Genomic DNA, 27,159 nt, shown 5'->3' with positions numbered 1-27,159 from the left:
ATTCTACTGTCGTTAACCTTTTTGGTCGACGGCATTAGTTACGGATTCGGTTCTTCATGAGTTTAATAATAGACGTCTTCAATTAACTATTACGGTGTTATGGATATTTTCAACCGGTTTTTATAATTATACCGTACGATATAAACATGGGTTTTACATAAATATTTTTATTTATTATATTGCATTCTGCGTAGCGGCGACCTGAGTATGAAAAACACTATAGTTTTTTTTTCATTTTCAATACAAAAACAAAATACACACAGAAAAAATATATAATGAATGTTATAAATGTTAATGAGAATGATATAGCGTCATTTGTAATTCAATCCGAAATCCTAATAGAAATGTCAAAAATTATCCAAAACTATTAATTCTAGGACCTCAGAGTAATCAACATAGATAGAGGGTTTCAGTAAACAAATTTTATGCCCAACATGAACTATCAAATTTGACATGAAGCGCGTGGAACTGAAATCATATCAGTGATACGATATTTCTCTCAACTCGCGAGTTTCTCTACAAATAACGCACTTCTTATATCCCATTCTCAATCAACGTTTCATATTAACTCAAAATATAGTGAAATGAATACCTAAATATATCAGAAACTGAGAAAATAAACTTTAAGCGCGCCAAACAACGTGAAATAACCGATGACACTAGGAGAGCAAAAGTTGCCAAACCTTGGATTTCAGCAGGTGGATACAGAAAATAATTAATATTCTGCCTAATATAAATCCGACAATTAGGAAAAATATCGGATTTCAATTTGCATATTTAATCGCGAATCGCTCGAATAAATATATTCCATTCAATATAATATACATTCATAACGATATAGTAAAATTATGGATTTGAAAATAAATCACAATCCGACAACGTAATCTAACAATGTTGGGGACGTGTAGAACTTCCGTATACTCCCTCTATGTTAAATACTCTATAGTTAGGACTTTTTTGTAGAAAGATTCTTCGATGCTTTCAAAATAGACTTCAACTGCCGCAATCACTTCTTCATTAGTGCCAAATTTTTAACTGTTGTTCTCTCAAACTTCAGAGTTTGAATAACACTCATCAAGCAATTCATTTGCTTGCACATTATTTCTTTTAAATTTCAGTATGGGTTGAAAACATTTTTTTTCTTGACTGATCTGATTCCAAGGGCACTCTGGAATGATCATAAAATCTTTCAGTATTTCAGTTCTCTTACAACTATCTAATATTTATGAGGAATAATATTTAATCGGAAAACTTTAATGATAACTAGTACAAATTATTCATTTCTCAAAACTGTTTGTATCACGTTGTCTTGGCTACCTCAACGTACAAAAATTCAGCATAATTGATTTTAATACAGACTTGAATTCTTGCTTTGTGCATTAGAGATCTTTCATGAAACAGGATATAGTTATCCAACTAGTCCATTGTGTACAAGTAATCCATTGTGTAAGTTTGTTCTTCAATTTTGGAATATTTTCATATCTGTTTTTGGTAATAATAAATCAAAAAAATTCGACCAAAGTACTGACTTGGTATCAGGAGCTTGAGCGCTTGTTCATGCTTGTGTAATTTTTTTCGATATTCTTCTTGAATTTTTTAGGCATCTGTTGAAGATATCAACATTAAACTTGTTCAGATTTGTCGTCACTGAAAATAATAGCTTTTTTCCCGATATTTTGCTTGAATTTTCCATGGTTCTGTTTACGTGATCATAATAATAATTATTATCAAAATTGAAATTATGATTTTACATCTATACACGCAAAATTTCATCTGGGTGAGATCTCGTCAATGAAATAGGTATACCTATAGGCCATAGGGTGTCCCAAGTTCCGAGTCTTTATTTCTGGAGAATTGGACTTATTTAAACTCTGAAAATTGGGATCATGATATCGTTCGACATTCTTCACCAAGCTAAAATATTCTTGAAGCCTGAGCACTCTCAGAATGAAAAAAATTTCTTCAAGAAAATTTTTTTTTCGTTTTTCATATCATTGGGTATTTAATTCGGAATATTTTTCTGTTCGAATCGTTGCATTCGTTTTTAAAATATCTAAAAAAACTTGAAAAAAGACGGGAAATGAATTTGACTCTACTATAACAACATAAATTCAGAAAATCCCTTGGAAAATCTCAGATAACTCAGAAATTATTGAATTTAGGAGCATAAACATGATATGAAATCATAAAAAATAGGGTTTATGGGCTAATTCTGATTACAATATTTGAAACACTGGGACTAGTTTTCCAAACTTCAGGTGATGCGGAATATTCCTAAATTCTTCAATTTCCAAAAAGTGACAACGATTCATGCTTGAGATATTGAGCATAGGAATAATGAGAATAATACTGACTACGCTTATTTACTTTTTTTTAATTGAGCTTCAAACTGTCATTCTACGTCTATAAATGCGAAGTTTCTACGATTCCTGTTTGAGGATTTTTGTATTTACGGCTGGACGGAACGAATTCAATTGGACCACGGATTCGTCATCAGTGTGTCGAGCTCAAAATTCGAAAATATGACAAAACAGTTGAAAAAATATTATAGCATTCTGTTCGGGAATTGTGGGTAATCATTCACTCTATCCCGATATGAAATTTTCCAGATTTACCAATTTTGTGGTGTAGATTACGAATCCGATGTCAACAAACCCTGATCACCTAAAAAAAATCCAAAAAAAAATAAATAAATAATCGCCAAGATCATTTCACAACTATCAAAAATTATTTCTAACCTAATCTAACAGACAATAGATTGATGTTTGATTATTTTGATATACAGGGTGTTCTGATTTGTTTCCGACAAACTGAAACGGGTGATAGATCACATCATTTTAAGCAAATAAGTTCCTATGAACATGGGTCCGGAAATGCTTCGTTTCCTAGATACAGGGTGTTAAAGTTGAAAAAATAATTCGCGTTTTCTTAAATATCTTTCGACTGATTCCAAATAATTGCATGAAAGTTGGTACATAGGGTTTTTTGAGGTGAGAAATTCAAATTTGTGGTCGATTTGGTTGTATTTTCTAGAGGGCGCCACTGGCAATCATTTCGTCCCCTTTAAACCGTTGCAACTTTTTTGTCCTCTCTGTACGTCATTCTGGACTAAAAAAATCGATTCCCCTGATTTTTATAGTTAAAAAAGGTATACTTCATTTAAGTTGCTAGGGGCAACCGTTTCAGAGAAAAACGCATTTAAAGCCAAATCCATATTTTTGTAATCTCTAAAACATGTAGAAACAAATTTGTAATAATTTCAAATCAAATATTTTTTAGAAGTAACAATTTAGAACAAAACAAAATAACATAATAATTTTTAAAGAAGGTGTTCGAAATGTCCACCGTTCTGTTGAATGCACAAATGACATCTTCGAATGATTGATTGTTTTGCATTCAACAATTGTTGCGGCAATAGATTTAAAATGGCTATACACAATGACAGATTTAAAGTGTGTTAGGTTCAGATGTCATTAATTATAATTATAGTTAACTAAGTTAATAGCTTATCAAAAAATACAGGAAAATGGTATTGGTTACCAAAGGCCCGAACGAAGCATACAAAGAAGAAATCATCTACAGAGAAATAGGATTTTACAGACCTTCGAAGAAAATAAAAACTCAGTATTTGTAAAGCATCCCAACAACGCAATATTTCAGGAAACAGAATATTCACAACACTCAAAAACAACAATTACATAGCATACCACTTCTACTTATTAGTGGGCAATAGAAAATCCGCATGCATTTCGCCTTAGAAATTTTCAAAATTAATTTAAATTTAATATTTGAATAGGAATAATTTCATGAAAGGATTTCGAAGCAGTCAAAACATATTAAAGAAAACGCCAATTTTTTTTTCAACTTCAACACCCTGTATCTCGGAAACGAAGCATTTCCGGACCAATGTTCATAGGAACTTTTTTGCTTAAAATGATGTGATCTATCACCCATTTCAGTTTGTCGGAAACAAATCAGAACACCCTGTATATTTGATATAAATTGATTATTGTGAAGTGACCTTGGTGAATATTTGTTCACTTTTTTTTTTAATGGATAAAAGTTTGTTAGCTTCGGATTCGTAATTATACCACATAATTGTCTGGAAAATTTCATCTCATTCAGAGCAATATGGGATCAAGTAAATTACCGAAAATTGGAATAGGTATTGTTATTCTGTATAAATTTAACAATTCAGGAAGTTGATCTAGCGTAATAAAATTCGCGAGCTATTCATAAACATGCAGAAATGTTTTTTATGATCGCACTCGCTCGCTGCATCATTTTCGTGTTACTGAATAGAATAATTATTTATAGACTACATGGGAATACTCATAGTAAGTTGTTTCCAATCAAATGTCAAATTTTTCTACAACATCAATCAACCATATAATCTCGGGAACTGACCATCTCGAAACCCAATAGTCTATTGTGAAATGAGAATTAACATTTATTTAATCAACCTGTAATTGATTTAACCTTCAAGAATGCTAGGAAATTACTGGCACTCTCCTCAACAGAAGATCCTTGGATGTATCAATATATGATTTTGCCAATGTATCTATCTATGAGAATGGATAATTCCCGGATATAATTTTATGAGCAGCAGGAGATCATAACAAAATTCGTATTATAGTTTCATCGCCAGAAAGTTGCAACAAAGCATTTTTCCTTTCTAGTCTAAAAAAGGTACAGGAAGCATTGTGATCACTTTTGGAATGAAAAATTTCTTCAATTTCTACGTTTACCTTAGCAAAATGCATTTCAGAGCATCCTGGATATATTTGGTGTATGGTATGTCTGTCGGTCTTTGTGTCCTCAAGTCCTTGTAACAGCCTTAACACCAATAGTTCTTATTCGATATTAGTAGAACTTAATATGGGAATCCGGAATCCCCTTTGTGATGTAGATGGTTCAATAATAATTTTAACTTTTCCGGATACAGGGTGGACATGCAAGAAATTAGAAATTGAAATTGGAGTACTTGCTCTTTTATTATTGAAGATTAATTCCATTTTTCGAATTCATTGTTTCGACTATATTCGTACTGCATATAGGTAATATTGATTCCTGACATTAGAAACATTTTCTCATAAATATTGTTTTAGATGCTTCGAAACGAATTGAACCTCTTAACTCCCAAAGGGATTGAAGTTTTGGCCGAGTTGAATTCAATTTTTTTTTAATATGAAAAAATTACTCAATTTTGATTTGGATCTTCACAGTTATCTGAACCCTATCTAAAAAACAGACAAATTGAGTAGATGTTTCTAAAACAACTTCTGTGTTCTATTCAACTGAAAAATTCATTTTGAACATTACCATAAAAAATGTGAAAGAACGCTTTAACAGACCCATAGAATATGCCAGCAGAATATGTAAAAAAAATACTTTTGTTTCCAATTTGAATAGACCAATCAACAAGCGATATTAGGGACTGTATCATAACATGGTACTTGACTGTCACCGACCATTCAGCATGGTTCTTATTTAAAGCAGCCTGTACATCTGACAGTACTTGAAATACATCAAATTGTATCAATCGTGTGGAAGTGTTGTTTCATTTCGTTTCTGATATGAAGAATTGGATTTAAGAAATTTTCTCATAAATATAACGTGATCTTGATTCATAGACTGCAATGTATTTTGATTGCTGCTATATTTTCTTGAATTTATCAGTTTGACTCGACATAATTTTGGCATTAATAATCGGAGATGAAAGCTTTCATCAGATTATTAACGCAAAAAGTATGTTTCTTCAAATTATTATAAAATACAGTCGAATTTTAGATACAATCAAAATAGTCGTTTTTTTTATCAAGGTCTTGTTATAGTAGCCTTGAGATGAGATTTTGTTTGTTTATTCAAGATTACAATTTGAAGTCTTGTACAAAATTTCTCCCAGATACAACCATCAGAACCATAAAAATTTGAGCAGAAAATCAAAAAAAAGTCAAAATAATTTAGTGATACCAAATCCGAGGTGCGTGTAATATATGTATACAAAAATCATTTCGAGTTTGGTGCAAAAGTTCATATCAATAGCGGCTTCAAAACTAAAGAAAATTCTAGCAGAATATCGAGAAAAATGAGGAAACACAAACGGGTCTGCAGTTTTTGATAAAGTTATGTATACTTATAAACAGTTAAAAACGCATGAATGGATGAACGCTCAAAAGCTCCTAAATTCACATCAGTGCTTCTCTAATTTTCATATTCCTTCCCTTTGTTATCCACTCCTGATAAGTGAATAGTTTTATTTCAATCTGTTTATAACCACTTTATTGAAAATGAAAAGTACCTATCCGTATAAAAAATTTGCTTGCTATATTAGGATCTTATTTCCGTTAATTGACTTACTGAAACAACTGTTTGTGGCAAACAATACCATCAATCGATGTATTGTAAAGGAAACGAGTAATTTATAACATTTTGTTTGCCACAAAACGGAAATCTCTAAATCATATTCATACATGGAGATTCTATTCAAACTTATGGAGGTTCACTAGATCTTGTTACAGATAATTCTTGTTTCCTCTGATACTCAATCTGAAACTTTGAAGCAACCCAGAGGTTGTCAAAATTTCCTATTTCTTGTCTATGGATTTAATTGATCTTTTGCTTCAAATACATGGAATATTGATATAAATTATATCAATACTGAATATCAACTTATAGTTTATGAAGATGACAACATCGTTCTCGAACTTTTGTTGAAGGCTTATGAAGTTTCTATGGATCATGAAGTCTGCAGAGTGTAGTCAGTACAACTTTCGTAGAATACTGTGTTCACAGTGAAATCAAAAAAGTTTATATTCAACTTCAAAGGTTTTAGAAAATAGGCTAGTAAGCCAACAGATAACACAAGATATAGCTGCTCTTATTGATATGTGTTGAACTTTTTAATTCTGAGGATTTTGAAATTGAAAACTAGGTTGTAGGTTGATTTTTTTCATGCCAGCTTCGGAGAATATCTATTATTGTTATTTGTCAAATATTTGAGGTGTTTGATTCAAAAGTTTCTTACTGTAATTACTATTTATTTTCATTATTGATGGATTTGAATAAAGTTAAGGAAATGAATAAAAACCGACATCATATTCATACATTAATGTCAATAGAAGAAAATAATCATATTATATTTTGGAGTGGCATTCTGAGCCGATTTTGAAGGTGCGTCCTCTCTCTGAGGATTGCAGTGTTTCATCCCAGAAAAACTGATGGAATAATCAGTATGACAATCAGTGTTCCCTGCCATATACACCCCCCATCTTCATAGCGTAACATGGTAACGTTGCTGTTGAACAGTTCCCAACCGCTTCCGTTCTTCTGAGAGTTATGCAGCCCATGACGTCATCTCTCGGACAAGCAAAGAGTCACTACAATATATAAATTTTCAAACCGACCAAATTTTTCCGGTCATAAATTGTTATATCTCGTGAAATCTTAACGGAGTTACTAAATGACTTTGGAAAATATTTTACTATTGTTTATTTTCTACAGGGTTTTCATTCAGTCAAACTACAATTTCTCCTGATACTGAGAAATATTTTTATTGTCCTTTTAATTCGCGTTCAAAATCGAGAGTAATTAAATCTTTTTTACTACGCTTTCAACTTTTCAAGTACGATTTTGCTATACAACAACATACAATATTTATACTGATTCGAAACTCAAATTGACTTTATTCTTCTCTTCAAGAAAGGCAACAAATTTTTCCGGTAATAAATTGATACATTTCATGAAATCCTAACGGAGTCATTTAAATACTGTGAAAATTGTTTACTGTTGTATGAATTCTAAATGGTTTTTATCAACTCGTAGATTGCTTGCAATTTCTCCTGATAGTGTTAAATCTTCCGTAAATTTTTTTTTATTGACCGTATAATTCGCGTTCAAAATCGAGAGTAATTAAATCATTTCTACGACGACTTCAAGTATGATTATTATTCGGATATATTTTGCTCTGTCGATACTTCCCACCAACTCAAGATGATACGGAGGTTTACTCTTCTCTAACGATCCAACATACATAATCTTCGCCTCGAAGATCTCTGTGCAGTACGAGTAACCGAAAGTTTTAGATATACTCTATATATTTTTTGTGGTGGATAAGTGCGATTTTTCTGTGATTTTTAACGGTGAGTTTCAAGAATATATATTCTTTGATTTACTACTGAATGAAATGGGAAAACCGTCATACATTTTACTAGGAAATCATTCAGTTATTATTGTATCATTTTCAATGATGAATGATTGAAATGAATCAAATTCAAATAAATCCTATTATCTCAAAATTTTTGAAATATGTAGTATGACATAAATGAGTAAATAAACGTACATTAGTTTTGAATATCCAAAAAAACAGTATTCGGATTACGTTTAGATTCCTTTTATCCATCAACTATGGGTTAGAATATACCCAAATAATTTGTGAATGTCCTTATTCCATGATTTAGTGCTGATTTTCAGGGAACTGCAACAGTTACACGGTGTTTCTTATTTTAAGTTGGGATAGAGATGTGATTTTTCATATTTCCAGTCACACACTGTTCAGTTTTTCGTGGCCGGCTTCCAACTCAGATTTTTCAATGGAAATCAAATTTTTTAACTTTTTTGGTTTCTACATGATACACAAAAGAAACTTCTCACCAACCCTCACAAGTATTGACAGATATTTAGCATTATATTTTCAAAATTAGGCACTAAGATATTTGATGGATCTCTGATATGCACGGTATAAAAAAGCTTGCTAAATTTTGTAAATGAAAATTTTTGAGCCGCCAAGGAAAAACTGAACACCCTGTGTGACTGTAAATATTTTGTACCTAGAGCTCCAGCAATGAGGTAATTCTCTGAAATATTAGATTTAATTTTTTCTCCAATAAGATATATGCAGGAGCAGGACTCTTATAGTGCGACAATTGCACCCTTGAAGGCCAATTACAAAGCTTGAAATTGTTAATATGAATATACACTCCAAATCTCATCCCTATCAGATCTGTTGTAACGAAAAAATTGGGTTTTTCTTCTCAATATTCTTCTTGAAATTTATCATTTTGACGATATCCTGTATCTAGTGTCCCAAATTCGTTGTCCAGTGACGAGATCTCTGAATCCCCTTGAACTTGAGAACTTGTGTTTTTTTTTAAATGGAAACCATACAGATTTCTGTAATTTTTTCTTTTTCAAAAATAGGTATTAACATGATCCTCCCAAACTATAGAAATCAACAAAAGTTTCAGTTTGACACGGCTAATCAATCAAGTACCTATCTATGATAATCTGTGAATTTCAGATAATCAAAATATTTGGTGGCCACCAAGATCTCCGGATTTAACATCGTTGAGTTTTTTCCTTTGGGCACATTTAAAGAAAAATATTCATCGATTTGAAAATGTGAAAATGTTGAAAAAATCTATCGGTGTTGAATCCGGAAGCCTTGGTGGCTACCGAATATTTTAATTATCTGAAGATGGGCACTTGGTTGATTTGCCGTGTGCAACTGAAACTTCGGTTAATTTTTATAGTTTGCTAAGAAATTTATATATCATGTAATATATTATTGAAAAGGGAAAAGAGGCGATTTATTATTTACATATGCTCTTCCCTTGTATAAAGAGAATTGTTTCAAAAAAGTGATTATGGACATTGTGTGAAAAGTATCACGTAATTCTATGTTTTCGTGGTGTCTCACAGACGTAGACATATTTTTCAGACTATACCTTTCTGATCCATATAATTTTTACAAATCTTCAACGAACGTCAGAGAAAGATGTTTTTTTTTTATTAAAATTTATTGTGCTTCGATTTATCAGATCATTAGCACTACGAAACAGTACATTTCGTTCACATAATAAAGTATTTTAACAAAAGAGAACTATTGAATATTTAAGTACAATATAAGATCTAGATTGAATTGATTAAGTTGGTAAGTGGAATAATTTTAATCGTAGATTCCAGTTTGTCAGCTTCTGATCCCAGTGCCTGTTGTAGGGAGTTGGTCATATTAGTTTGTAGAAAACGATGTTGTTATCTTTATAAACTAAAAGTGAATTTTCATTATCGGACAGTAAGTTTCTGATGATTACAACATCGTTGTCGAAACGTTTGTAGGATTTCACGTATACCTACTTATGCGTTTCGTCCCTGGCACACACACCGGACTCATCAGTGTGACTTTGGTATAATTGTGTGTGCAGTGTCACAGACGCTTGGGGAATTTATTATTACCGGGAGCCGCCGGGATTCGAACCCGGGACCTTTGTCGTATCTCGGTGCGTGAGTCTACCTCTTAACGTCTAGGCTACCGAATGCTGTGTATATATTGTTGCTATGTGGAGCTTTATGAGAAGCCGCCACATAACTCCCTCCCCAGTGACGGAGGAACGAAACTTATGCGTGTTACGAGGTCATCGGTGCAGCTGGGTGATTGCCGCCTAATCAGAGCTGCACCTCGCGGCATCGTACGGACGGGGAATGCCGCCTATTCACGTCCGGCATACCGCGGCAGACCAAGGAGCACGTATTGCACGTCATGGGAATGGGCGTCTAGAGTTTCGTTGGAAATTGCAGATAAATGGGAGCTATGCATCGACCTTCTGCTTTCCAGGACACATCGTTAAGATGGCCATTCCCATCACGTCGGGCTTGCATGCTGTGACGACGGAAACACGAGGCTCGGCGTGCCATCGGCTCTAGAGTCCGATGGACACCCCAGTAGCCGTAACGTTGAGCGGGGCAGTGAGTCGCCTCTGCGCTCCAACGCCGCAGTTTTCCGCCATCACGTCGGGGTCACCAATGTAGGATTTCACATATGCCTACTTATGCGTTTCGTCCCTGGCACACACACCGGACTCATCAGTGTGACTATGGTATAATTGTGTGTGCCGTGTCACAGACGCTTGGGGAATTTATTATTATCGGGAGCCGCCGGGACTCGAACCCGGGACCTTGTTGCATCTCGGTGAGTGAGAACACAGTCTTAGCCTCTAGGCCACTGAGTGCTGTGTTTTATTATTGTTGCTATGTGGGCTTTATGAGAAGCCGCTACATGACTCCCTCCCCAGTGACGGAGGAACGAAACTTATGCGTGTTACGAGGTCATCGGTGCAGCCGGGTGATTGCCGCCTAATCAGAGCTGCACCTCGCGGCATCGTACGGACGGGGAATGCCGCCTATTCACGTCCGGCATACCGCGGCAGACCAAGGAGCACGTATTGCACGTCATGGGAATGGGCGTCTAGAGTTTCGTTGGAAATTGCAGATAAATGGGAGCTATGCATCGACCTTCTGCTTTCCAGGACACATCGTTAAGATGGCCATTCCCATCACGTCGAGCTTGCATGCTGTGACGACGGAAACACGAGGCTCGGCGTGCCATCGGCTCTAGAGTCCGATGGACACCCCAGTAGCCGTAACGTTGAGCGGGGCAGTGAGTCGCCTCTGCGCTCCAACGCCGCAGTTTTCCGCCATCACGTCGGGGTCACCAATGTAGGATTTCACATATGCCTACTTATGCGTTTCGTCCCTGGCACACACACCGGACTCATCAGTGTGACTATGGTATAATTGTGTGTGCCGTGTCACAGACGCTTGGGGAATTTATTATTATCGGGAGCCGCCGGGACTCGAACCCGGGACCTTGTTGCATCTCGGTGAGTGAGAACACAGTCTTAGCCTCTAGGCCACTGAGTGCTGTGTTTTATTATTGTTGCTATGTGGGCTTTATGAGAAGCCGCTACACGTTCGTAAAACGCTCGTATAGATTTTGTGGATTAGTACAACTTCAGTTCAAATTTGTGTTCAGAAGATGAGAGCGCAAAAGGTCTTGCATTCACATCTGTCGATTTTCCATTTTTGTTTTTTTTTATGAATTACAAGAAACAATTCGATATAGGTACAAATTTGGATATTACTTCATCTAAAAAAATTTTATTCTACATAGCAATTAATTGCTTCGCAATACACCTAATGATGCTATCGATATAATATTAAATATTACATTTCGAATTTTGTTTAAATGATGTAACAAGATAAACTTCGAAACATCCTGATGATATTATATTATGTTGAAATGGAGCGTCACACTTTCTTAACTCAAAGTTAGCATGCTCAATGATCAAACTGGGATAATGTCAATGATGCTATCATCTTTTCCAGATCTATTTCCGTTTCGAGATAACTTACACTGTTATTGTGCAGCTAGTTCTAGTGGTTCAATATTTCAAGCTTGAAAATAGGTCGAAGGTTACGAATGCATTACTAATTCATAGAAAATCGAAGATGTCCCAAGAAATTCCTAATGAATTGTGAACATAGAGATTCTGGGAGTTTATGTTGATGATGTTCATCTATCAACGAAATATGCCTATTGTTTTATTTCGTTTCTCTCTTTATGATTCTATTAAATTCAATGCAACTTCTAATTCATCTTGTTTTAGTATTTCAAACAACATTGTTTATTATTGCCAATTCCAATAATGAATAAGATTCCGATGATACAGAGAAATTAGAGGAGAGTACTGAATGATATCAGAAGTTATGCTTTTATTCATCTCCTTTTTTTTCACTTTGAAATATTCAATACCCTGTACCTCATATGCAATTCTTCAAACTTTTTGCCTCACAATAATTATGAAATAATTATTAGTCAGATTATTTTTTAGTGACATACATAATAAATGGTGGATCACACTTCAACGATAAAGCAACAATATTTACAATTAGTTATTTTTTCATTTAGGGGCATTCATATTTATAGTGAATATTCACTAATTTCATTTATCACTAACTTTCCTTAAATAGCAATCATATCCGGTATCAAGATTTAGGGAATTTAGGGATTTAGGGAATTTTAGGAAAAAGTGAGATGTTTAAAATATTTCATTCAAATGTAGCCAAAAAAGCTCGTTGACTGATATAGAGAGTGCTGAAATTTCAACTTAAACAAATACACGACAAGAATGCACCAATGTGTATTGTCAAATACACAAAACGAACCTAAACGTTAGAATGAAAAGAGCAAACGAATTCCACTCTTTTTTATATTTTCATTGAAAAATTTGATCAAATCTAGTGAATTACAAAAAATGGTTTTATCTAGTTTTATTCTGGATAACGTTCAAAGATCCATGCGAATTACAATTACAAGTTGATAGAAGTCCATTTTAACCTCGGAGGTTACGTTAATAAGCAGAATTATCGCATTTGGGACTCGGAAAATCCAAGAATGGTTGTTGAAAAGATTAAAAGCCTCTCCATCCTCAATGTATCACTGTTTGGTGGGGTTTTTGGAGGTGAGATTGGACCATTCTTATTCGAAAATAAGGCTGGTGTCTGGTGCAACTGTTACGGTGAATAGATTACGCTATCGAGCGATGATTGATGATTTTTATGTTCGGAATTGGATGATATTGATGTGGACGACGTTTATTTCCAACAAGAGTGCGCTACGTGCCACAGAAGCAACGACACAATTGCAAGTTTGCTAGGAAAGATTTACTGATCGTGTAATTTCTCGAAAAGGTGATCACTGGTCAAAATTGATCGATCAACCTCCGTTGATTCCAATTTTCGTGTTAATAGCGGGATAAGAATGGTAGAAGATTCAAGAAAAATCTCGAAAAAAAAATGAGGAAAGCACTAACATCTAAGCAGGACTTTTTGAGCGCTCTGAGAGATCACATATATATCACCTATACAGTTCTGTGGTTTCCAAGGTCACAATTGGCGCTGTAATGAAAGAGCTTCTACCATTTTTTCTCACTCTAGTAATTTCAGAGCTTTCATCGTTAAATATCGAATCTGGACCACTCTGTACACTCTTCTAGGTGAAATATTCCAAATAATCAACATATGCAGAATCTCAAGAACGCCTCCATCCATTTCAAGAATAATTCTTCTGTGAATCTGTCCTTTTCAATCAAACACTGTGGGAAGAAGATCCATTAATTCTCATTTCATTTTCTCACAACTGTCATCACCAAATTAATGTTTTTCCATTCACTGCTTCAACATTTCGACAAGATAATCATCACCTAGAAATGATAAAATTGTGTTGAGAAGGAACGAACTGAATTCGCTTTTTGAAATGTGCTTGGTTGCACAAAATTTAATTGATGTATCGTTGCTTCATCATCAAAGTAATGTTTAACGACTATTTTTTTCTTTGCAGACTTGATTTACCATGGGGTTTTCCTACAGACCCAAATTTCCTGTAGTGATCTACTTTTTCCTGCTTATCGGCTCATCTTATTGTGAGGTGTTCACGGCATTAACAGATTTAGAGGAGTTATTATCGACAGAGAATTATTTGATAACTACTCTAGAAAATTATGTAAGGGCGGAAGAAGCAAGATTGGACCTTTTGAAAAAGTAAGTTGAAATATTTTATCTAAGTGAATAAAATGAGATTTTGTAATATACGTACCTATCAGCAGAAATTTTCAATTCCATCAAGAGACAAATGAGCTCATCAAGGTAGCACATTTCACTTATAATTTAATTAACAGTTAGTTGTGGGTACCATAAACAATGAGAACAACGTTATTATCGAGTTCATAAATTGTTGGGGTTATAAATCATCAGCAGGAGAATCCTTCATTTATTTATTTATCATCGTATAGATAAACAACATAAAATTGACTATAAATTGTAGAATTCACACGATTGAGAAGATACGTTCAACATGTTACTCAACAACCAGAAAAATACTTCTTTTTTGAAAATTTGACTTTATTAAATATACTTCAACACTCCTCTTACTTTTCAATCCCTTTTCTGTAAAAAGATTCTTTTTTGCTTTCGAAATAGGTTTCGACTTAACAATCACCTCTTTATTAGAGGCAAATGTCTCTCCCTTCACTAAGAAGCGAAGAGATGAATTCCATGTTCCATTTACTTTTAGATATTGAGTGACTTATAATCATAAGTAGCTAACTTCTGAATATCACTTTGAGTTGAATTTATGTCCTTTACATTATTTCTTTGTAGGTATGCCGAATTGTACAGAAAACACCACGACAGGGCATCTGAAAATGTCGAATCCTACGTTTCGAATCCTATTAATGCATATGTGCTAGTGAAAAAATTGACTACAGATTGGCAACAAGTTGAGTCACTCATCACTACAGATGTAACAACAGGTGAGATGATTTGTGGTTGGATGATTATATCTTTCATGGTAATAGAATTATAAATTCTTATTATATTTATTCCAAACAAAGGATGTTTGGTTAAACCCATCATTTGGTTCAGTTGGTTTTCGCTAAATAGAGAAGATGAAAGTCCAAAAACAGAGCTTTGAATAACTCTGGAATTTATCCGTTTTTTCTCATAATATTAATGAGCAGATTTTCACGTCTTATTTTCTTTCTTGAGAAGATACTTCAGCTGTATCGATTTTGTCATTCAGAAAACATTTATTTCATTTGGCAATGACGCAGCCCAGATTTTGTTTAAGGGGAATGAATTAGATGACAGTGAGGCTTTTTGCTTGTAAATTGTCAGTTGTATAAAAAATTAAATATAAAAAACTCATTTTATAATTCGGAGATAGAGTTCTTCATATATTTTGAAATAACCGATATTATAAGTTTTGAATTACCTGTTTCTAAATTCATTTTATGTAATGTTATTTTCTCAGAAAAAGAGAACGAGAATGGGGTTTCTGATTATGTCTTTCTCTGTTTTAAAAGTTGTAATGCTACAATATCGAAATTTGCCCACCCTGTACACGCAGAAAATATGTTTCTCTATAGTGTACTTAAATCAGCTTTATACCTACTCGGTTTGATTTATATATTCAAAAAAGTTTCTTCACGCTGACCATTTGATTAAAAAAGTTATTTTTAGCACCCTTTATTATCTGAATAATTGAATTTAGAGCGCGGTGATGCAATTAAGACATTTGATCAGCTCACGAGTTGTACAACATATAAAAAATCAGAGCAAATTCACTTTCCGTTTGATGCGGTGTTTGGTCATTTTACACGCATCTTATGAAGATTGGTACAATCGAGAAAAAAGTGATATAGCACAGGCTGCAGGCTCTGAACTTATTGAGTGACCTGTTATTTCTGTGCTCGAGTCCAACCCAGCCACCTTAAAGTTAACCACACCAAAAGGCGTACAAACCAATCTTCAACACATATTGACATTTCAGATTACATGGCCAACATAACCTTCATCAAGGAAAACATGAAATTCCCAACATACGAGGACCTGAATGGGGCAGCTGTCGCTTTAACAAGGTTGCAGGATACCTACAACCTAGAAACCTCTTCTCTGGCCCGTGGGGAGCTGAACGGAGTGAAATACAGCGCCGAGTTGTCAGCCGCTGATTGTTTCGAACTAGGCAGACAATCCTATAACAACGGGGATTATTACCACACTCTCCTCTGGATGAGGGAAGCTGATCTGCGATTGAACAGAGAATCGAATGACACTGTTGATAGGAGCGACATATTGGAGTATTTGGCGTTTTCTACGTATAAACAAGGTGAATATTTTTTTAGAATTCCTTCATTATATTAGGTACATTAGGTATTGTAATGTCGAAGGGATCTATAAAGAATTAGGTGTAGTAAAAAGAAATTCAATATTTTTATAATAGATGGCTTTTATCTGCAGCTCGCGTTGTACCGGGTTTTTCACCATAAATTGACCCCCCCTTTAACTTTGTTACTAGAAGAGGCACAAAAAAATGTTTTCTAAAAAAGTTTCACGAAATCGACTAATGTTTTTCAAAATGATTTCACAAAACGAAATATATACAGAGTGGGCAACATATTGATAGCAAATTCATTTTTTCAAATGGAACACCCTGTATATATTCCTATATTTGACTAGCTCTTTTCCCCCTGATTTCGAATATATAACATATGTTTGGCCTATCTCTCTTATTCTGAGTACCACAGAGTTTCAAATTTTAAGAAGCACCTGGCAAAAGTAATCAATTTTTAAGTGAAATGCTAACTCAAAATACCCTTTTTTGAGTTATCTCGTTGGCAACGATATGACATACGTTTTTCACTATAAATTGGAATTGGATCATTTGGATGCAACTCCAGATATTCTCTCCTTGTAGCTTTCTTATTTTTATTGTTCTCCACATAAAGCGAAAATATTTCAAATTTTTCCGCTTCTGTGTAGTGCATATTCGATGAATAGTTTTATTGAATGACAAACGTATATTTTATATCGTAGCCAACAAGATAACTCAAAAAAGGATATTTTGAGTTAGCCTTCCACTTGAAAATTGATTACTTTTGCCAGGTGGTTCTTAGAATTTGAAATTCTGTGGTACTCAGAATAAGAGAGATAGGTCAAACATATGTTGTATATTCGAAATCAGAGGAAAAGGAGCTAGTCAAATATAGAAAAATATACAGGGTGTTCCATTTGAAAAAATGAAGTTGCTATCAATATTTGGCCCACTCTGTATATATTTCGTTTTGTGAAATTATTTTGAAAAACACTAGTCGATTTCGTGAAACTTTTGTAGAAAACATTTTTTCCTACCTCTTCTAGTAACAAAGTTAAAGGGGGGGTCAAATTATGGTGAAAAACCCGGTACAAGTCAATACCTCCTAGACTGTTTTCTAGGAGGTATTGTACAAGTCCGATCGGGTTCCACTAAACTAAATGGATTTAGAAAGATGAGATTTCGTAATACAAAAGCTTTTGTGACAGTTTTGTGATTAGTTGACTGAGTTCACTTTGAGCGCACGACAAAGATAGACACTAGAGAAGATACGCTTTATTTCACAGTTTTTCTTCTAAAAAGGCGAAAATAAAAGCTAGACGGCTGCAAATGTAAATAGTGTTTATGGAGATACACCGTGATACTTATGTTTTTTGAAGATTTTTTGACCTGAACACTCACTTATACCGCAGGCTACCTCTGCTTCCCTTAAGTTATGTAGGAATCTTCTGTACATTAAGTAAATCCTCGATCTCCTTATCTTCATTAACGACTGATTTCAAATTTTCTTTATGTTTTACTTGACATCTCCTGTCTCTACAAATATCGGGCCGACAAGATGGCCTGCTAGATCACCGGATCTCACCCATCTAGATTTTTTTGTGAAGGGAATAATGTACAATGAAGAACAGCTCTCAATATGCTAATACATATTAATGCTCTTATAATTTTTGATTCTTTACAGGAAATATTCCTCTCGCTTTGGACTTGACCAACAAACTCCTTGAGATTATTCCAGGGCATCCAAGAGCTCTAGGAAATCGAGTATATTATGAAGATGAATTACAAAAATTCAACCAATTGAAGAGGAAAGGAGAGGAAGGAGAGCAGCAAGATCAGTCTGATGAAGATTATGTGAGTGTTTCTCAAACTTCTAAAGAAAGGAACTTATGGAACTGTATCCCAAGCAATCCACAATTAATTATTAACCCCACAGCGAAGTGAAGAATAACTTTTCTCTATTTCTGTATCGTAATGAGTTCATTACAGTTCTAAAAAACAGTGCTGTAATGAACTCATTACAGCATCGTTTTCAGATATATTTTTCGTTTTGTGGTTGTCTATGCTGACTTCCAATCCTATCAAATTTCAACAAACGTCAATAATTGTCAATATAATATAATTTGGGGGTATAGAGAAATGATTTGCTACATATTCGCAAATTCTCATAATTCTGGTAGTGTTAAATCGATTTCGTCAGACATAATTCACGAATTTAATGTGTAATTGTAAATTATGTCTAAATTCGAAACATACGATTCATATTCAAATTCCGTAATCTGTCAATTTTCGTAACAGTCACACCAACAGCCAAGATACAATACAAAAGTCACTAGGATATATAATCTGAATTTTTCATTGAATTTCGACAATATTTCGCAAAACTCGACTGAAATAGAGAAAATATCGTCTAATACTCGTTGCAGAAGGCAATTCCAACACTCATGCGTTCCAAAACTCGCTCCTTCGTCGCTCGTTTTCGAATTTCGCATTCGTGTTGGAATGGAAGCCCATTCTGCAACTTGTTTTAGAATATACTATTTCGATATTAAATACAAAAACCAAGTCAATCAAATACTTGAAAATATCAAAATCAATAACAAACAAATTCGAGCAGAATATGGGAAAAAAGGGAAGCACTGAAGTCAAGAACTTTTGAGCGTACGCTATTTATGCGTCAATTATAGCCGTGGGGACCACATGCATACATTAATGAGGTCTCTAAGAGTACAATTGGCTCATGAATGAAAGAGCTCTCAATAGCTTCTAACTTCTGGTCAGTGCTTCATTTTTTTGTGTGCTTGTTCTCCGAATGGACACTCAATCGTTTCTGTATTTTCAAAAATTTTGAGCCGGGAATGGTCTCCAACGATAAGATTCGACTCACTGATGACGAAATTTCATGTTTCTGTTTATTTTAAATCTGCAGGTTCGACAGAGATGAAATCTGCATTCGAATACAGAATGAGAATTTTAATTCTCTGCAAATCTGTGAAAATTTTCGAGCTAATGACATTACAGCAGACTCAATACCTCATCTCCTTTTTCAGCATGATGTCCACAGGGAAACCTACGAAGCCCTTTGTCGTGGAGAGATTTCTCCACCAATTGAGATAACATCTCAACTCAAATGCGTATACGTGAACCATGGAAATCCCTTCCTGTTTCTGGCTCCTTTCAAGGTTGAGGAAGCTTATTTCAATCCTAACATATACATCTTTCATGACGTGATGAGTGATGACGAAATCGAAACTGTGAAAAGACTCGCAACACCTAGGGTAAGTTTGATATGTCAAAAATCGAAACCAACCTTTAGATCTAACACATTGAGATTATGTAGTAATGACACAGCTGAGCTACTCCTTGATATTATTTTTTAGGGCGATGTGCTGCTTACAATGAAAACTTTTTAGTATGATACTTAGTTGTGGCATTAACAGTGAATACATCACGTGGAAGTGTCGACACCACTCAAACATTCTTTAAAGATCTTTTTTTTAATTGCAAATTGTCTTTACAGTTCAGAAGAGCCACTGTACAAAATTCCCAAACTGGAGAGCTCGAGATAGCTCAATATAGAATCAGCAAATCTGCTTGGTTGAAGGAGCATGAGCACAAGCACATAGCAGACATAACCCAGAGGGTAGCGGACATGACCATGCTGTCTATGGACTCGGCAGAAGAGCTTCAAGTTGTTAATTATGGAATAGGAGGTCATTATGAACCACACTTCGATTTTGCAAGGGTGAGTCTTGAAAAATTTTTATAAATGCTCTGAATGATGAAGGAATTATATTATAGAAAGACGAGAAACATGCCTTCAAGGACTTAGGTAGTGGTAACAGGATTGCCACTGTTTTGTTCTATGTGAGTATAATTTTACTTATTCTGAAAAAATTGATTAAAAGTGAACAATACCAATGATCTGAGTTCACCTTATATTCCATGATTACTGACGTTTCACTATTGTTTCTCCAAATGAAATATAATATCTTTTCAGATGAGTGACGTTGCTCAAGGTGGAGCAACAGTTTTTCCCAATATTCTAGCATCAGTGTGGCCTAAAAAAGGCACAGCTGCCTTCTGGTATAATCTTCATGATAGTGGAGATGGTGACGTCAACACAAGACATGCAGCTTGTCCTGTTTTGGCGGGTTCTAAATGGGGTAAGAAGTATAAATTCAAACCAAGATCGAAAAAAAAATTTACATCTTCATATTGTTTATAGTTTCAAATAAATGGATCCATGAGAAATACCAAGAGTTCCTAAGGCCGTGTTCACTTGTGAGGCCACCTCCTGAGCTTACTACTTGAAAAAAGTTGAGACTGTTTACTGCAATATACTAATAAGAATATAGGATCTAATGGAATCTTTACAAAGCCAAATTTCTATTATAATTTAGGAAAAAAGTATTGAATTGATGTTATAATCCTGAATTTGTTTTTGGAAAACATCTAATATTTTATATATGAATAAAGTTTTATTTATTAAATACTAAACAGTCTATCATTCGTACAAAATATCAACCATTTTTCTGAATGTAATGTGTACTTGCTCCAGCTAACAAGGAATATTATTGTTGAACACTGGTTTGAGAACACAATAGAGTTGGATGAATACCGCAATTGCAATCTGTTATTTGCTACTATCGCTATCACTATCTGAAACCACCTATTTTCTTCTTCTTGTTTAATATCATCAAGCCATCTCCTTTGTCAGTCTTGGTTTTGACAGTTTTTATGTCCATTTCAATATGTCTTGTCTATCTTGCTATGCAATGACATTTTTTTTGTGTCTTACTGACTTTGGGGATTGAGCAAAGTTCTTTTCATCACTCTCTGTATCACCCTCAACCGAAGCGCTGTCTTCTTTGTCATTGCCACTGGTAATATGTAGCTATTTAAAGAGTTGCTTTCATGTCTTATAGAAATATCGCTATTTCCTTATATGAATCTATCTTTCTAAAAGCCATCCCTGTTAGGTTCGTTAATTCTAATTTTCATTCTCGCTGTTTGATTTTTTCGCCAAAATTATTCTGTTTTACTAAACCAAACAACCTAATGAGGATCCCTCTTAAATTCCCTACACATATTCGTGAATAATAATAATAATAATAAGAGAGTTTATTCATGACAATACATTCAATAAACTCTTCGTGAATGATGGTAAGCATCAGATTTGAGCGGGAATACTATATAATAAAAGATATATTGTATAAAAAGCAGAAACAAAATAGAGCTCACTCATAGGAATAAGACAGTTTGAATAGAAAACAACATTACACATAATAATTGCTGTTAGTTGTTAATGTTCAGCTAGTTATTGATATCGTTGAATGACTGTTCAAATTGATTGTGTAATTCCCGAATCTTGTTTGGCAATTCTGTTCGAGCAAAACCAAATTTTATATCTTGGATAATTTACAAACATCTCGAAGCTAACAATACACTGGAGCGTGGAATTGAACAGAGGGGCTTTCAAACATCTCTCTATTCCTATCAAGTTTCGCTAGTATTCTAACCTGTCATGAAAATCCTCCTAGTGTTGATGGAATTCGAATTTTTAATATTATTTTTTTCTCTGCACATGGAATCAGCTTGTGAAGATATGAATACGAATGAAACTATCAAAGCAAATAATGGCAGTGAAATGAAAAATAGTTCGGTCGACAGGTATGAATTCCATGGTTTCATTTCATTTCAAAATGGAGAAAAATCTCTTTGAACCTAAATGAAATAAATAGAGGTTTTTCTATTCAATCTGAAATGAAATATGTCTGTATGTAACGTAAAATGTAAATGAATCTAAAAATTTGAATGGGTTCCTTGAAATTCACACTAACGTTATATGTAATTTGCAATTTTAAAGCTAAATACCGAAGCTGAATCACTAACTGATATAAAAATTTATGTTCGAACTTCAAAAACATTTTTGTTTGGCAGTAAACGCGATAACTTTTGTTATTTGAGACCAAAAGACTCTAGTCTCTAATCAAGTTTCAATCTATAACTCTTCGTTAATGACCAAATGAGCCGAAACTGTTGAGGCAACATAATATAAGATAAAATTAAATTGGAATAGAATGAAAGGATCATTAGAAATAATTGTTGAAAGATTTTTAGAAGAAAAATTGGTAACATTTCTTCATTTTATTTTCTGATCTATGATACAACTTTTTTTTCAAACGTCTCTTATTTTGCACATAGATCAAATACATCATTGGTCATGATGATATAATTCAACATAATTTGAAATTCAAAAAATTTCAGAAATGATTGCCTGAGGATATTTGAAAAATATGGACTGGACTTAAATATACAAGAAAATTCCAATTTTAGTGGATGTTCTGTAAGTTGTCCAAATCAATCACTAATTATTACTGTTTAGTCTAGTGATTGGAAGAATTTTTCAAACTATGATTAAAACATGAAAATATAATCTTCAGGAAACATTCCGAGAGGAATTTTACAAAATATTATGTAGAGGTGACTACGAACGTCCAGTAGAAATAATATCGAAACTCAGATGTTATTTTCAACACTACGGACATCCATTTTTAACAATCGCTCCTTTTAAAGTTGAAGAAATCAGCAAAGACCCAGTCATACTACTCTATCATGATTTCGTCTTCGAAGCGGAAATCGAAAAAATTAAATACTTCGCAGAAAATAAGGTAAGCTGTTTTTCACAAGTTCAAGATTATTTTGGATATTTTTCACTATTGCTACCTCAAGATTGATTGATATAGGTACCCACCTATAAGGTAGAAGATATTTGAAGATAAAATGGTTCATCTATTTCTTCAATCTGATGAATCGAAGATGTAGGTCTTTGTCCATGTTCAATATATACAGAGTTCTGTTCTTGACTATTCTCAGACGACTCAGACCATTATTTTTGTCATTATGTATTTAAGTTTTATCACATATTTATATATTATAGTAAAAACAACGATACCTTTTGATATGGTACAGGGTTTTTCACTATAATTTGACCCCCCATTTAACTTTATTACTAGAAGAGGTACAAAAAAATGTTTTCTACAAAAGTTTCACGAAATCGACTAGTGTTTTTTTAAAATGATTTCACAAAACGAAATATATACAAAATGGACAACCTATTGATAGCAACTTCATTTTTTCAAATGGAACACTCTGTTTATTTTTCTATTTTCGACAAGCTCTTTTCCCCATGATTTCGAATATATAACATATGTTTGCCCTATCTTTCTTATTCTGAGTACCACAGAGTTTCAAATTTTAAGAACCACCTGACAAGCTGAGTAATTGTTTTCAATTGGATGGCTGCGATATTCAGAATGCCCTTTTTTTGAGTTATCTCGTTGGCAACGATATATAACATACGTTTGTCATTGAATAAAACTATTCATCGAATATACACTACACAGAAGCGGAAAAATTTGAGATATTTTCGCTTTATGTGGAGAACAATGAAAATAAGATAGCTACAAGGAGAGGATATATGGAGTTGCATCCAAAGGATCCAATTCCAATTTATAGTGAAAAACGTAAGTCATATCGTTGCCAACGAGATAACTCAAAAAAGGGCATTTGGAGTTATCGCAGCCTTCCACTTGAAAATGGATCACTTTTGCCAGAGGTGGTTCTTAAAATTTGAAACTCTGTGGTACTCAGAATAAGAGAGATAGACCAAACATATGTTATATATTCGAAGTCAGGGGAAAAGAGCTAGTCAAATATAGAAAAATATACAGGGTGTTCCATTGAAAAAATGAAGTTGCAATCAATATGTTGCCCACTCTGTATATATTTCATTTTATGAAATCATTTTAAAAAACACAAGTCGATTTCATTAAACTATTGTAGAAAACATTTTTTGTACTTCTTTTAGTAATAAAGTTAAAGGGGGGGGGGGGTTAAATTATGGTGAAAAACAAAGATGAAATCTCAATTCTCTTGATTTTAAATTTTCAGATGAATGTTTCTCAAACGATTTCTAAAGATGGCGAGGCAGTTGTTTCCCCAGCGAGAAAGAGCAAGTCGTGTTTTTTAAGTAATGTTGAATCAAAAACAGAACTAAAGGGATTAACACGAAGAATAGCCGATTCCACGACGTTATCGATGGATTCTTCGGAATATTTTCAAGTTGTCAGATATGAAAATGGCGAGTACTATAGGCCTCACCATGATTTTTTCACGGTAAGATAATATATTCCCATTTGCAGCCCAGCTAAATGAAAATAGTGGCTTATTTTGTTATTAGCACCCTAAAGTAATACGAAGAAATAAAAGCAATCGAATAGCTACTTTTTTGATGTATGTAAGTATTTATGTTATTTAAGGATACATGCATGTGATTAAATTTCATAATAATAATATAATAAAATTGTATATAATAATAATAGCTATAATATATTTAACAAATCAATTCAACTTGGCCCCCCTCAAGCTTAGCGATGTTCAAGAAGGAGGTTATACAGTATTTCCTAAGTTGAGGCTCTACGTGAAACCTCAAAAAGGTGCAGGTATATTCTGGTACAACCTCTTTGACAACGGACATGGTGATCTCAGAATGTTGCATGGTGCTTGTGATGTTACTAGTGGAACGAAATGGAGTAAATTTAATTTAATTTTATATTTATTTTGATACATAAACACCTGTGAGAGATTCCTTGGATAATTTAAAAAAAAAAAGTCTTATAAACATGAGCCGGAAAACGCTTTGTTTTCGAAATACAGGGTGTTTTTTGTAGTCCTACTTTTTGTGATGATCATACCAGTTTATCGAATCTTTATTAATCTTCGAATCAGATTAGGTATAAATAAGTACTAAAACTTATAATTCAATCATTCATCAAAGCTTAATAACTTGATCTTTGAAATAATTTGGATTGAAAATTTTTTCTCGCATAGGCAGATACGACAAAACTAGGTACAAGAAACCAAAAAGTCTAGTGCAATTTGAAGTTTTCATCATGTGATATGCTAATTTTGAATGCAAATCTTTAGGGTGTTAGTTTTTCTAAATCATTGCCCGATTTTTTGCTCTGGAATGAAATTTAAGTTGACTATTTTGTAGAGGGAAGCTGCTATATAAGAGCAAACTTAATTAAAACCAAACTTTGACACCCTATATCTCGAATACAAAACGTTTGTGGGCCCGTGTTTACAGAACTTTTTTTTTTAATGATCCGTGGAATTTTTCAATTTCATTTCTATCTCCAATGTAGGAACACCCTGAATATACGACAAAATATAAAAAAATGTGGTATTTCAATTCTACCTATATTTTAGTATCGACCAAATGGATTCGTGAGGAAGGACAGGAATTCAAACGACCATGTTCTAGAAGACCAATCGGAGGAGTATAGAGTTGACCAACTTCGAAAAAATTTGAAAACATAAAAAAGAAGGTGAAAAAAAGAAAAATATTGTTGTTCAATTTATTTTGGCCATATAGATATATTAACACTTCTTAAACCTCATATAGAATACATAAATAATCTTTCGATATCATAGAATGAAAAATAGATTATCCAATACGTGATACCTGTATTTGAAGAATATTTTGTACCTGTTTGTAACATTGGAAATTTCAACTGTATTTTTGGTTGTAACACATGAGTTATTAGGAATTAAAAAATGTTTGTCTTCAAGGTTTATTTTTTCTATCACAGAAGTAAAAGTTGGGGAAATAATTGATCTAACTGAATACAAAAAGAGAATATGGAGGACAGCATTACAATGAATAGAATATTTTGAAATTATTGAGAAGTTATTAACGCTAAACAAGATATTGATATAATTCTATGAAAGCCAAGGTGTGAAAATGAAACAATATGGATAAAAGTGAAAAACAAGAAAATACAGTGGATTTCTATAAGAAGTGGGAGAATTACAGTTAACATCCACGAAAACGAAGAATTTTCTCTTTGCTAATAATTCAAGAAATGAAAAAAAATTAATAATCCGAATTTCTTACTGTCTAAGACTCTAAGTAATAATGGGATTTCCATGGAGGCGCTACAACAAAAAGCCAACTTTCTTATTACTATTAATAAAAATCAGTTTCGTTTTTTCGCTAAACACCAGTAAAATTTCATCTGATTAAATGAGAAAGAAATACCATGATAGGGCTGAAAAATCTTTTACGACTCTATTCAAAATATTCAAAATTTTCTCATATTCAGGTATGATGAATGAAGGTAAAAGCACATTATTTTGATATTGGACATCATTTTTCAATATCAGCAACATAAAACGATAACTGCTTAGATTTCATTGGTTTTATTAGTTTTCTCTTCGCCGTTTTGTCCTTTCAAGTAAAGGTTGGCGGCTACTTCTGATGCCCTTCTATAGACCGCTGGACTTCCACCCACGCTCAGACTTGTCTGTCCGGTTGATTTTCCGCACTCAGACATCCTCTGTTTGGGCTTAGGACTCCAATGGGCTGGGGACTGAAATCAATTTCGTGAAAGAAATAAATATATGAATCGCAGCTTCAAATTGTCCATTTCGTGTAAGATGTCGAAATATACAGCGTGTAACATCTATATGCGATTTTTTTCATGATTTTTTTTCTGTATTGAAATTTCACTACACTACACAACAAATTCGCATATATTCAGAAATGAGATATTTCCAAATTAATCTGAAAATATAGAATTAGTTTGAACACTTCTTTATCGATT

General features: G+C 33.7%; 2 protein-coding genes across 5 annotated transcripts in view; both read left to right on the top strand.

The window, feature by feature from the left end:
- Positions 1–20,986, top strand: part of LOC123676761 (prolyl 4-hydroxylase subunit alpha-2-like) — a 32,859-nt gene extending 11,873 nt beyond the window's left edge. For 3 of the 4 annotated variants that reach the window (XM_045612975.1, XM_045612948.1, XM_045612966.1), the window contains exons 2-10: positions 14,177–14,376; positions 14,995–15,146; positions 16,166–16,501; positions 18,171–18,340; positions 19,537–19,764; positions 20,007–20,231; positions 20,288–20,353; positions 20,487–20,652; positions 20,715–20,986. In XM_045612975.1, the coding sequence (XP_045468931.1) occupies positions 14,189–14,376; positions 14,995–15,146; positions 16,166–16,501; positions 18,171–18,340; positions 19,537–19,764; positions 20,007–20,231; positions 20,288–20,353; positions 20,487–20,652; positions 20,715–20,800 (1,617 nt within the window). In that variant the 5' untranslated portion in view covers positions 14,177–14,188 and the 3' untranslated portion in view covers positions 20,801–20,986. Of the gene's footprint in view, positions 1–7,986; positions 8,142–14,176; positions 14,377–14,994; positions 15,147–16,165; positions 16,502–18,170; positions 18,341–19,536; positions 19,765–20,006; positions 20,232–20,287; positions 20,354–20,486; positions 20,653–20,714 lie in introns of those variants that run through there. The other variant, XM_045612958.1, reaches the window with a different exon arrangement.
- Positions 20,987–21,970: 984 nt separating this feature from the next.
- LOC123676777 (prolyl 4-hydroxylase subunit alpha-2-like) lies at positions 21,971–26,038 on the top strand. Its single transcript, XM_045612989.1, has 7 exons — positions 21,971–22,159; positions 22,757–22,835; positions 22,933–23,160; positions 24,443–24,667; positions 24,732–24,788; positions 24,918–25,083; positions 25,763–26,038. Exons 1-7 carry the CDS (start codon positions 22,014–22,016, stop codon positions 25,837–25,839), a joined length of 978 nt encoding a protein of 325 aa, XP_045468945.1. The 5' UTR covers positions 21,971–22,013; the 3' UTR covers positions 25,840–26,038.
- Positions 26,039–27,159: the final 1,121 nt, after the last annotated feature.

The sequence above is a fragment of the Harmonia axyridis genome, chromosome 1, assembly GCF_914767665.1.
Source record: "Harmonia axyridis chromosome 1, icHarAxyr1.1, whole genome shotgun sequence".
Classification (NCBI taxonomy): Eukaryota; Metazoa; Arthropoda; class Insecta; order Coleoptera; family Coccinellidae; genus Harmonia; species Harmonia axyridis.
Note: the sequence above shows the minus strand (reverse complement) of the source record. Positions and strands in the feature narration are given on the sequence as shown.